The 13,449-nt window shown below is 37.3% G+C and overlaps 1 protein-coding gene across 1 annotated transcript; it reads left to right on the top strand.

The window, feature by feature from the left end:
* Positions 1-321: 321 nt before the first annotated feature.
* On the top strand, positions 322-10,047 carry LOC140139376 (transient receptor potential cation channel subfamily V member 6-like). The gene is made up of 12 exons (XM_072161146.1): positions 322-520; positions 902-1,046; positions 1,847-1,990; positions 2,718-2,961; positions 3,278-3,618; positions 3,883-4,105; positions 4,248-4,363; positions 4,610-4,728; positions 5,537-5,644; positions 6,367-6,518; positions 8,042-8,151; positions 9,935-10,047. The coding sequence occupies exons 1-8, from the start codon at positions 342-344 to the stop codon at positions 4,703-4,705; spliced, it is 1,488 nt and encodes a 495-aa protein (XP_072017247.1). The 5' UTR covers positions 322-341; the 3' UTR covers positions 4,706-4,728; positions 5,537-5,644; positions 6,367-6,518; positions 8,042-8,151; positions 9,935-10,047.
* The last annotated feature ends 3,402 nt before the right edge of the window (positions 10,048-13,449 follow it).

The following is a 13,449-nucleotide window of genomic DNA, read 5'->3' on the forward strand; positions in this document are numbered from 1 at the left end:
TTTTATGGATATTGCTTGTTGACGTGGGGGAGCCAACCTATTATTATAATACAATAATTATACCCCCAAAAAGCTTTCATTGTAACCGTTATTTGTACAACCGCGATTTTTACTTGTTAAGAAATTATTAATTTTTTAACAAGTAAAAATCGCGGTTGTAAGCCTATTGTTGGAATGTAGATACATGTTGTTGAAATTACTGTCCGCGGAAATAATTTTTCCTTCATTATGTATGATTGCATCCGATGCATGAAATTTTGAGCCGCAGTATTGCAATTCATGTAAAATGTGACTTTCCTGGTTAATTCTTTGCAGTAAGTGAGTAACGGATACACGCCGCAATGACATCGGTACTGCGCGCACTTTATCGGAAATTCCAGAGCATCTGGCCGTGGAATAAAACACTAGTTGAAGCAGACGCTGACACAGTATGGAAGCGCAGTAACGATACCGCACGTAGGAATATAGCATACAAACTGGTTAACATAAGAGGCAACGGGGAACTACAACGCATATACAGGTAATTGAATAAGGGATGGCATCAAATCCCAACCACCGGCGCCATGCAAGAACGTGCAGTTCAACCACGTTCTTTTATTCCCGAACAATAGGCACCAGGCTCTAACCGCCTGCCATGCCAGGGCACTGTCGCCGACTCGACGGTCGACCGGCTGTTGGTTTTGAGGCAATCTCTAACGGAAGTGATCATTTTCGTGTGTAGGTTTGGGTGGTGGATGAGGGTGTGTGTGCATAGTACGATTCATTATATTATGAGTCTATCTTCCTACAATTTCAGCAGCAGCAATAACAATAATTAAAGATGATGATGATGATGATGATGATGATGATGACAATAATAATAATAGTAACTCCAAGAAATGTTTTCATCCAATTTCATTAGAAATGATGGTGCTGATGCATTGCGTGAGCATATCAGATGGGCATTACCAAAATACCTATACCATGATGGTAGAAAGGTTGGGGTTATTACCAGAATGGAATTCGCAAGATATAGACATCGACTCTCAAAGAAAGGCCAGTCAAAGGTAGGCTAAACAAAAAAAAAAGTACCCACCACTAATTGCAACAGAATCCATTTTGCATGCATCCATCTCCCAAATACTCACACAAAATCATATCAACAGTCTCAAAAAATCCAAGTCGTGGAACAGTGCCGAATTTGAATAATTCCAAAATGGCCGCTTAAGCAGGGGGTGAAATTTCAAATTTGTTCAAATCTTGCTATTAAAGAACCATACCAATGTATTGTTTATGAATACGACGATGAACTCACACACACCATTATATTTTCGGAGCACACTAATGTGATTTTTAGTCCGCACGATATACTCGTGCGATATACTCTTTTCATGTTCATTCACCTGTTTGGAAACGACCTTGCACACATAAAATTGGGAAAGGCTTGAGCATAACAAAAGAGCAAACTACGAAATCCAGTGTAAAAGCTACAGAGCTTGTATAACAAGGCATAATTTCTTTAGCCAATACCTTATGAGCAAATTAGTTGCTATCTGAATTATCATGATGCACAATGGATAAATATATTAACTGTCACTTTTAATACTAGTTCCTGGCTTCTTGTTCTGTTTTTTTTTAATCAAAAGAAAGTATACCTAATCATATCCATCCCAGGAAAACCCTGCCACTTTTGATTTCAGTGCATACTTGACACATATAATAAATTATGTTGTTTGAAATAAATAAAATGACAGCAACAATCCCAAAATTCCACTAAAATCCTGTAACAATTCATGTTACAGTTTTTAAATGTTATGAAACCATTTAATTTGACAAACAAGTGTAAATATGTACCTCTACTTCGTAGACTTGTCGAGTTTGTGACCAAGACAGCGACTGGGTCAACGTAACAGTTTGCGATGAATGCGGACAACCATTTCATGTAAACTGCCTCAATCCTATACTATCTAAGGTACCTGATGATTTATGGTTCTGTAGCGTTTGCAAAGAGGTAAGAACATAGTATATGCACTGACAGCGCCGGGGCATGGGGGAATTTCCCTTAGAAATAAAACATTGACTTGGGTTCTCGTCGGTTTCCCCCTCTCAGAACAAAAGGCACCAAACATCCCACTATTGTTGGCAAAAAAAAGTCAAATATCAGATATTTGCCCGGTGTCGCCCGAAAAAGATGGGGACACGACCCCCTAAATTTGACGTCCCCTTAATGGCACTGCCCCCCTAAAATACACGGGTAATTGAGTCAACTTTTTGTGGAATTAATAAATGTTTTTTTGGATTGTTCATCACATGATTAAAGTTGCTCCTGAAAGCATCTCAAGTCAGGCACTACCCCCACCTTCAAAGTACCAAAGGTAAAGGTAAAGGAGACGATCCTGTATAAACAGTGATCGGAGTGCCCATCTCTCTTTCATTGGCGATTGGGCCAGACTCCTCCATGTAATGTTGCTATAGGGGGATCGCTACACCTCCTCTACAGCGAGTCTGTTACCTTCCCAACATTTAAGAATGCCGGTACCCATTTAAACATCTGGGTGAAGAGGAGTAATCGAGATAAAGTGCCTTACTCAAGGGCACAACACGATGGCGTCGCCGGGGCTCGAACCCGCAACCTTCCGATTATGAGTCAGTGCCCGTACTACATTATGTTAAATGACAAAAAGGATCTATTGCACATTGTAACATTCCTCTCCTGGTTTGTTTATTTTATAACAAAGGATCCAGAAAACCTTGAGCATACAGATTCTCTTTTGGAAGAAAAACTTAACCATGATGAGACTGTTGTAGACCTGAAAGACCACCCGGCATGTTGGAATCTAAAGATGAGAGGTGTAGTTGGGGAAACGCCATTACATATATGCTATCTATCTAGTACCGACGATGACAAAGCTATAGCAAAGATTATGCTGGAAGAATTCCCCTATCTGGTGCATGATATCTATGAAGGAACGACTTTCTTTGGTAAGGCACCACGTTAATATTGGTCCTATAGCGTTATCGGTTACCCGAAAGTAGGGTTGCACGATTATGTCGCCAATAGTCGCAGTCGCGAATATTAGCGATAGTCGTGACATTCGACTATGAATTTGTGTGAGTCAAATAATAATTTATTGTGTCTCAAGATGAAATGAATTGTTTTTATGTGCAAGTATATCCAATTTACAAGTATATCTTTCTTCCGTTTACTTTGACACTGCATTTCCACATACTAGAACCAGAAAAGATGAGTCGCCTCTTTTGTACAAAAGTAATGACTTTTTTATTTTCTGCTGAACAGGAGAGAACGTTTTACATTTTGCGATCGTAAAAAGAGACATGGAAAGTGCTAAACTATTACTTCAACATGGCGTTAGCCTTGTTGCTCGAGGTCGCGGTACTTTCTTCCAACCATCCGACATACAAAATGGTTCGTGTACGAAGGGCAAGACTAACTTCAAAGGAAATGCGTGCTATGGTGAATACCCTCTAGCCTTCGCCGCAAGCTTGGGTTTGATTAAGATGTACGACTATTTCATCAAGCAGAGTAAAAAGAAGCCGCATCTTGGGGAGGTTAATCCTAATGCACAAGATTCATTTGGCAATACTGTTCTGCATTGGTGTGTTATACATAAGCAAAAGGTAAGGAAGTCTCACTTCATCACGTTATGAAACCCCATGAGTACTACCTGCTGATTGGTTACAAAAAGGCTATATATGACTATTGAGCCAATCAGCTACATTGTAAGAAAGGTGGTAGGCCTGAGAAGGGTTGAGCTTAGAAGCTGTATGTTATTGGTTACTCAGCTAAATAAATCGCACAATCAACCAATCAGAAACACTGTACGAAATTAATTAGTTCTCAGAGAATTAAAGAATTCCATATATCCTGATGTTGTTTTACAGAAAATGTACAAACATGCATTGCGGCACCCTGTTCTTGCAGCAAATCAATATATAACTAACGACGCTGGACTGACACCATTAGCGCTGGCATGTAGGCTTGGGCATTGTGATATGTTTACAGCTATAGTAGACTATAGTAGCAAACCATTATGGACTCATGGAGTAACCTGCTTAGCTTGTCCTCTGGATATTCTAGATAGTATAGACACAGAAGGAGTTAAAAGTAAGTTGCAAATTCTATGGGTCCCATTCACACCTGCATGCAATATGGATGCAACATGGATGCCCCACGTGAACCGATAACCTAGATATCATTATCACAAATTCAAGAGATTTATCTTCATGATCTTACTATTAAATTCCAGATGAATCATCAGCATTGCGCATAATCGTAAAGGGCTCAAAGGAAGGACATTTCAAAATGTTGGAGAGTAGCGTTGTTGCCAGACTGCTAGATGAGAAATGGCGGCGTTATATTAAGGTAGGTTACTTACACCAAGGTATATTGTCGTGGACTCAGTCTACTTACAGGTGAAACGTCTCCACAGTTTGGAGCAAATATTCGTATTTACCCCCTCTCAGCAACCAACAAACTTTACTCCGTTTGGTTGGTTAAATCTCTTGTTTATAAGAAATCATCGGGGTTGGGCTTGACTTAATTGCTTAAGGACAAAGGTCACTGCATCATCCATGGATCATCAGATTTTCATTTAAATTGTTATTCTAGAAACGATTTATGATCAAGTTTGCATGGATTTTGTTCACCTCGCGTTGCTGTTTACTGCTACACAACTCAGACCAGTCCATCCAGACCATCTATTAGGTCCAACCGATGCAAAGTCTATCGTAAGTAGAAATCTGAAACATTGTTCTGTTATGCACCGCATCTAGTTTGGTCATATAGCGTTATTCCTCGATATATACCGATGGCTCTTTTTAATCGTACCCGGAACATTTGCATAAAAGTGATATCGTTTTTGAATTAGATTAATACTATGTCAATGTTCAATGCAAGTTGAGTATATCCCCAGGGTATGATAGAAAGCGCCATCCGTACCCATCAGGGCGCCCATAGTACTATAGGACTAAATTATACGTGGTACCTTAGGTACTGCATCCAAAATCAACGGTCGATGCTTGGTCGATCCCAGAGTGGTCTTTGTTAAAATCCATTGACAGGGTCATATGGAGCAGGGACCATTCTTGCAGGCAGAAAATATGGCATTGTAGAATCAAACTCGCCGCACCGAAAATCACAAATGTTTCTCAACACTCATTTTGTTTCAACAAATGACTATGCTATTCAAGAGCAATAGTAAGCAATGCAACACGTCTCATGCGCCAAGAAATGAACATTTAATATTTTCAGGGCGCATGGCAATTTGCCGACAGATACAATTAGCTGCACATTTTTACCATGGGGTTAGGGGTTCAAATTTTCTTTTGGGGGGGGGATGATTTGGTTTGGATGATTGTTTTTTGGGGGGAGTGAGTTAGCAAATCAATACATTTAGGGGTAAGCTCCCGCCCACAAAGACCCTACTATTTGTGTAATTTAGTTGACTATTGTAATGTATTAATCAATTTTACCATTTAATCTTACTAATTAATCGATAACTCATTAAACTTATCGATTGTTGTTTTCAATCACAAGGTCCGCTACATTAGTGAGATAGGTGTCATCATAGGTTGTACAGCACAGTTTGTTTCAGAAGCATCAGAGATGAGGCTATTGAAACCAAAACGTTACCTTCAAAACTTGGTAAGGATATTTAGATTATTAGTACCACTATACGTTTCCTCTTCCAATATTTCAAAGTTTTCTGATAAGAACATGTTTTGCAATGATATCTTCATTGTCGTATTATTGTCATGAATCGTCATTATCTTCGTCGTCATCATCTTTTTTATCAAGTTGTTGTCGTCATCATCGTCACAACTTACAGTGTTTTAACAAGTACGCTGTTGGTTATCACAGTACTGCTGATACAGCCAGTCAGTGTGTGAGTGGTCAGGATCGCGTCAGACGTGGCTCTGACTTCATCAGGACATATGAATTCCCTTCGAGAAAGCCTATTTAGTCAATCGTCACCGTCGTTTGAAGTAAAGTTAAGCACTGTGGCGCTATTTATCTTAAATTTTGTTTGCATCTTTACATGTATAATATAAGTAAAATATCATAAAAATTAGTATCATATAGCATTAAAATGTTCAAAATAATTTTTATCATGAAATAAAAGGAATAACACATTATTATTGTGCTAAATTGGATGTAAAATATATGTAAATAGCGCCCTCAATTTCCACACAAATATACAGTTTATAGAATAAAAGCTACCACAAAAAGCCAGAAAAAGTTGAACAATTTGATGAAGAAACTCGAATCTAAGTGTAGAATAGCTAACAAATTGTCATCATCATCATCATCATCATCATCTTTAATGACTCATTCATGTCATTCCGCAATAATTTTATCTTCTTTAGGTCCAGGTTCCAGCAAGAATGACATTCTGCATCGCCTGCCTTCTCATCTATTCATGTGTTATATTTCGATTTACTGGTCACCACACGTTAGAAGACTTAACATTAATGATCACCGTACCTTGCTCATGGTCATACATTTTCTTTTTCTATAGGTGTGTACTTCTTTATAATTATTATACATGACAACTATTCAATAGAATCATACCAGTACGGTGTCTGTCGGTTTTAAAGAGATTCCACTCAAATGAGTTTAAGGGCTGGGGTATGAACGTTTGGACAGTATTTATTGTGGGACATTAGAGCACATCAGACATATCGAATTGCATTCTGAATACGAAGAATGTCATTCTGATATCAAATAATTTTGATTTTTGAAATTCGCAATTTAATACACATTTTATGGCAAATCATTAAAATTGATATTTTTGATATTTAACAGTACTTGAATTAAACTTTATAAATTTGATGATTTATACTTAAAGTGTATGTAGGTGGGATGAAAAGCCGACGATCAATTGAAAATTTTAACCTTTAGTATTGAAGATATGGATTTTTTCCCCAAAACACCAAAAAAAAAATTAGGTCTTTTGGGAAAAAAATCCATATCTTCAATATGAAAGGTCAAAATTTTCAATTGACTGTCGGCTTTTCCTCCCAGCTACATACACTTTAAGAATATATCATTAGATTTATATAATTTACTTCGAGGACTGTTATATATCAAAATTTGAAAAATATCAAATTTTTATAATTTGTCATAAAATTTTTATTATATTGTGATTTTCAAAACATGAAAATTATTTGATATCAGAAAGACATGCTTCTTATTCAGAATGCAATTCGATAGGTCTGAGGTGCTCTCATGTCCCACAAAAAATACTGTCGAAACGCAATAAATGCTCATTCTAGATCCCTTAAGAGCCGGAGCATAAAGTTTGTAAAAGGGTGCCAAAAAGTGTAGCACAAGTTACCATGAGATTGCCCATATGTAGTGTGCGTATTAAGTGTAAATTCTACGAATGTAGGTTTATATGCTAGTGTACTTAGATTGTAGACGGTCGAAAGAGTCACAGGTACTTTATCGGGGCATCAATAGTGCTATAGGACCAACTACAGGTGGTGCCTAATTTTATAGTAGCTCGTTTGACAGCATTTTATCATTTTCTGACTGCAAAAATCAAAGGAACTCTGTGCATATTTAGCTAAGTTTACAAAAGTGTCAATAATTACCATTAATATATATAATTATCTGCAATCCTCGAAAAAAGTCTGGAAACATTCAAGCGTCTTTAGGGGAAAAAGAATCTTTCACTCCCCCGTGCAATGTTGAGACGTTCAAATGTGTTCAGTGTGCCGCAACATTGAATGATGGGGGACGAGGATGGGAAAAGTGTTAATTGAAGGCCCAGTTTTCTTCTTATACCCAATATTGAACATTTTTATCCACATTAATTAGTACACGTGATTTTATTAAAAATGCCTAAAGTATTCCAAGGACTTTTTTCGAGAATTGTAGAACTACAAGACCCTTTGAGCTGCAAATGAAATACTCAGATTTCTTAGATTGCCACAGTCCATCCCATACTGGTTCTTGGAATTTTGCACTAATCAGACAACTTTGTAGTTGTACTTTACATTAGTCGTCCATGCACATGTTCGTTTCTGTATATTTCAGAGGTACCGAGACGTTGGGTCCGTATGTGGTTATGATTGGGAAAATGCTGACTGGTGATATTCTGCAATTTTGGATTATTATGTCTACATTTTTGACACTATTTGCAACAGGTACGTTGATTAGTTAAAATTCAGGATAGAACAGATTTACCTATTAGTGTACAGACCCTTACGTTATGCGACTCCTCGTGACAGGATGTATGCCTTCAATAGCGAGGTGGACTCCTCGTGATAGGACCTTGACCGACACTGTATATGATAAGTAAATTGCACCTCTGTCCATTTTCGGTCTCATTCAACGATACCGCTTCCAGGGGCGTAGGCAGCTTTTTTGGTCGGGGGGGGGCAAAATAAATTTTTTGGGGCACAGACGAAAAAAATGAGTTGCATCATATAATACATATAGACAAAAGGCTTTATTGGGACGATGTGCGCGCGTAGCGCGCAACAAATTGGTATTTTACACTATTTTTGACCATTATCAGGATGGAAAGCCTTAATCCTTGCAATATGCGCGCGTAGCGCGGAAAAATTTTGTATTTTGGGGCTGAATTTTGGCAGAAAAGGGCTCCTTGCCCCTTTTCTTTTCCTTTGCCCTCCTGATTTTCCCTTTTATTTTTTTTGTCAGAGGGGCACTTTTTTCTTTCATTTTTTGTCAGGGGCCCTCTGCCCCCCCCCCTCCCCCCCCCCCCCCCCCGCTGGCTACGCTGCTGACCGTTTCCCACAATCATGAGAACATCGCTCTAGCACAAGCATAATATTTGATTAGATATGGCACCAAGTTTAATTTGGTAGCCACGATGATTCTTTTTATCGTACCCTGCACCTGCAATAAAACAATAAATTGTATCGAGTACAGCTCAACTTACCGTACTTTGCCTAACCAGACAGTCCATGCCAAAATTGTTACTACACCTTTACATTTCATCGAATCTCTTTTTGATGTCTGTCATTTTGAACATCACACTTGAAAGATGTATGCTATGTAGAAACTTTATTTTGCAATTTCATAATTTGCATATTATTAGCATATTTGCAAGAAAAAACATGAAAATCAATAAATACCTATATTTTCACAATTTCAATATTTTATTAGAAATTAAGCATGTAGGCCGTTTGTTATGACTTGATGAATGAAGCTGTTAAAACAGATTTTGATATTTTTGCTTATTTTTCCTCTTTTGCCCCAAAATGTGTAAAAATCAACATTTTTGGATGACCTATATTTTCTTTGAATATTTATCAAATTTCTTAATTTAGGTATAATACAGTGCAGAAAAGATGTCAAAAATCTGTTAAAACAGATTTCCAATAAATTGTTCCATTTTCCATTTTGGGTTAAATACTCAATTTTCATGCGAGGGATATTTGAAACATAAAATGAAAACATGTCCATTGCACTTTTTCCTCGAGATGTACTATAATATCAAGGTTACGGATATATTATAATCCCTTCTTATCTTCACTGATCCATCAGATACCTGAACATTTGCATAATTCTATCGGGGTACGAAAAGAAAGAGCAACCGGAGCATATCAGGGCATCAGTAGCGCTATATGTGACCCCTCGGCACAACTGAGCCCTGAAGTCGCCAATCATCATTTTTGAGATATTCAACCAAAATATTCTGCTTGAAATTAGCTTTAAAATGATGTATATCATGTCTATAGTACTTGACATTTAAGTAGTGAAAAATCAATAAAACAGTCAATAAATCCTCTGTTTCCTATTGGTTATTGTTAAGTTCGATGGAGCATATCTCAGTAGTGGCACTGGCGACATCCGGGCTCAGTTGTGCCGAGGGGTCACATATGATCACATCAAACGTGGTACCCAAGTTTCGCGGCGGAATTCCTTCTAATAAAGCATTGTTATCTCTAAATTATATTTCAGTGTTTTATTTTCTATTTCTTGATGGTTCGCTTGAAAATTACGATGAAAGTAACGAAGGATTTTCGCTTCCTTGGCGAGCTTTTGTATCCCTTTTTGGAATGACGTTCGGCAATTTTGATGTAAGTCATCATATCGTTCATGAAATATATATAATACATGTATACTTGGAATTCTTGCTTTCATTTTAATATACAGGTGAATGACAAAAGGTAAACAAAACAAAGTTGTAAAATAATAGAGAGATTGCGATTTTCCAAACGTAGACGTAGGACGTACGTTTTTACGTACGTTAACACGTACGTTTTTACGTAGCTATGTATTGCAGTGAGGCCACATACTTTACCAACGCTCGTGTTGTGGCGCTATGTCCTATAGTCAGTCATCTGGTGATTTGTTTTGCATGAAATCAGCCCGGGGTAGTCGGTGGGGTCAGGGATCAATAAAGGGATCTTAATCCTCTCTACGTCATACATAAATTCGCCCAGTCTCATTTCCCTAATATTAAATTTAAAAAATGGAATTTCAGTTCGGCAAAGGTGGGCCTCGAACCCACGCCGCTGCTACATACAGAATACAGAAGTCCAGCGCACTAATCCACTGGACCACATGACAGTTCGGTAGCCATATTGAATTTTAAACATATAGGCTATAGGCAACTCCAACATTGATCGGGTATAGACCACTTGACATGTGACGTCATTGCCCGGCAGTATGCGCGAGAATTATGACAATTTCCATTGTTCTTTGCCCTGCAGTGTGCGTACGCATCGTAGTTTGCTCAGGGCACGTGCATTTCAAATCGCCCACCATATTTCATATAGTACAAGAAAGCCATTGAACAGTGTAGCGGTTTGTTTGAGCATATCGACAGACGAGTCCCTCGCCTTTGTTGATAAACAATGATTTCATATTAGCATAATGACAGTACTCATCAGTTAATAGCCACTTGGTGAATAGATGGGCATTATCAGCTATCAAAGAGATGTCTTATGCAGCTGCCAATCACGATAGAGGCTTGAAAACATTTTGTTATAAACTCAAAAGTGATATAAGGACAAAACTGTGCATGTTGGTACTTGATTGTTTGGATTCTTATATGTTGAAAATCCCTTGTAGTAGTATATTTTATGTGTAGTGTAGCCTATATTGTTTATAAATTATACAGCTTTTCAATTTTGGGCATTAATGCTCTGTTGCACTGTTTTCATCAACCTATTTTATCGTAGTGCATTTCTTTATGTGTGTGAGCCGAAATGTCGTGGTAGATTGCAATCATGCTTTTCTTGAACTGTACTCCGCCATAACTACGGTGAAGGACACCGGTTCAAATCCTTTGTTTGGAGCCAATCAATAAAAGAATGCAGGGCCTCTATAAGTTAAGAAATGACGTAATAATCGCAATAGATGAATACAATGTTTGAATAGATCGCCCAACCATGCCAACACAAGCAGATTGCACTAATCACCTGTGTATGTCTGCAAACATAGATTGAATACAATACAGCACTTTTCAAAAAATACTAATCTTATAGGTGCGAGTGAACCGTTGCCTTGCCAGAGGTCTATACTTTGAATTTGTGTGTAAATAAATAAATAAATAAATAAATAAATAAATAAATAAATAAATAAATAAATAACCGATCAGGAATTGTGCATATTTGAACGTGTTCCTAATGTTCCTAAAATATCTGAGCCAAACTTTCCTTGCCCTCCCCACCCAACTTTCGACCTGCAAAAAAATGCTTGCCCCCCTTTGACCTGCCAACCAATCCTTGACCACCCCCCCCCCCCTATAATAATTCACCACCTCGGGGATACACAAAGTTATTGCACCACCCCTCAGCTGTACAAAAAACACATGATATTTTGACTATAACATTCGTAGAGAAACACGTTCTCTACGTTTCCTTTACCTAGACTCGAGGTAAAATCAGCCTATTTCCACGTGGAACCATGGTGGAACGTACGTTTTAATGCTACGTTGAGTCCAAAATGTCAAATCGCAAGGTAATTTTTTATACGCAAAGTATCACACACATTTCAATAGACAATCTCTGCGTATGAATATTGCGTTTAAATTAAGTCCATTTTTAACACATCGCTGTACCTTTATTATAATGATTTGTTACAAAAAAAAGGATCATAATAATAATTGGACTTTCCTTCGTATGTTCATTATCTTTGACTGTCCTTAAAATATTGTGAAATGGACAAATTTTGTGCATTTTCAACGATGTATCTACGTCGATTTTGCACGTGGAATATCTTCAAAAATAGCTAAATACGTGACCTCGCTTCGATACAGGAGAGTGGTTTTGAATAGATCAACGTACGTCCGATGTCTACGTTTGGAAATCGCAACCTCTCGAATATCTCAGTATGACCGGAAGAATAGAAGAACACGTACAAAACCAGTTAAGGGCTGGGGTATGAACGTTTGGACAGTATTTATTTTGGGACATTAGAGCACATCAGACATATCGAATTGCATTCTGAATACGAAGAATGTCCTTCTGATATCAAATAATTTTGATTTTTGAAATTCGCAATTTAATACACATTTTATGGCAAATCATTAAAATTGATATTTTGATATTTAACAGTACTCGAAGTAAACTTTACAAATCTGATGATTTATACTTAAAGTGTATGTAGGTGGGATGAAAAGCCGACGATCAATTGAAAATTTTGACCTTTCGTATTGGAGATATGGATTTTTTTCTAAAACACCATAAAAAAAAAAGGGTCTTTTGGGAAAAAAAATCCATATCTTCAATATGAAGGTCAAAATTTTCAATTGACCGTCGGCTTTTCCTCCCAGCTACATACACTTTAAAAATATATCATTAGATTTATATAATTTACTTCGAGGACTGTTATATATCAAAAATTTGAAAAATATTAAATTTTTATAATTTGTTATAAAATTTGTATTATATTGTGATTTTCAAAAAATAAAAATTATTTGATATCAGAAAGACATGCTTCGTATTCAGAATGCAATTCGATAGGTCTGAGGTGCTCTCATGTCCCTCAAAAAATACTGTCGAAACGCAATAAACGCTCATTCTAGATCCCTTAATGAAGAGAATTGTGTCAAACATATTACTTGTTTCTCGTAGATTCCCGAAAGTGTTGAATGGTGCAAGTTTTATACTAAGACGCAGATCACAGAATACATTTAACACCAAGTACGTCTTAGAACAGAAGGAATTTAAATTATTTCTTCAACGTGCGTGTTTCGAGCATTTGTAATATGATATTGAAGATAGGGCACGACATAAGGTTTCATTGTCTAGCACTATTGGTGACCCGATAATTACCGATGGCTCTTTCTACCGTACCCTGAACATTTGTAAAATGATATCGTTTTTAATCTAACAAATAAACTATAGCCCTTTACAAATCATCTGCATGGAACGATAGAAATAGTCATTAGCCAATGATACCTATCGGGGACTGATAGCACTATAGGACCAGACTGAACTTGGTGCCTTGCTCTCATGTGATTTTCA

The sequence above is a fragment of the Amphiura filiformis genome, chromosome 18 (assembly GCF_039555335.1).
Source record: "Amphiura filiformis chromosome 18, Afil_fr2py, whole genome shotgun sequence".
In the NCBI taxonomy this organism is placed as follows: domain Eukaryota; kingdom Metazoa; phylum Echinodermata; class Ophiuroidea; order Amphilepidida; family Amphiuridae; genus Amphiura; species Amphiura filiformis.

Excerpts from the sequence above, each read along its gene's own strand:
- LOC140139376 (XM_072161146.1), top strand. The coding sequence starts at position 342 with ATGACATCGGTACTGCGCGCACTTTATCGGAAATTCCAGAGCATCTGG. Across the intron at positions 1,991-2,717 it reads TCTGTAGCGTTTGCAAAGAG|GATCCAGAAAACCTTGAGCA; the intron begins GTAAGAACATAG and ends TTTATAACAAAG. Across the intron at positions 4,106-4,247 it reads AGACACAGAAGGAGTTAAAA|ATGAATCATCAGCATTGCGC; the intron begins GTAAGTTGCAAA and ends ATTAAATTCCAG.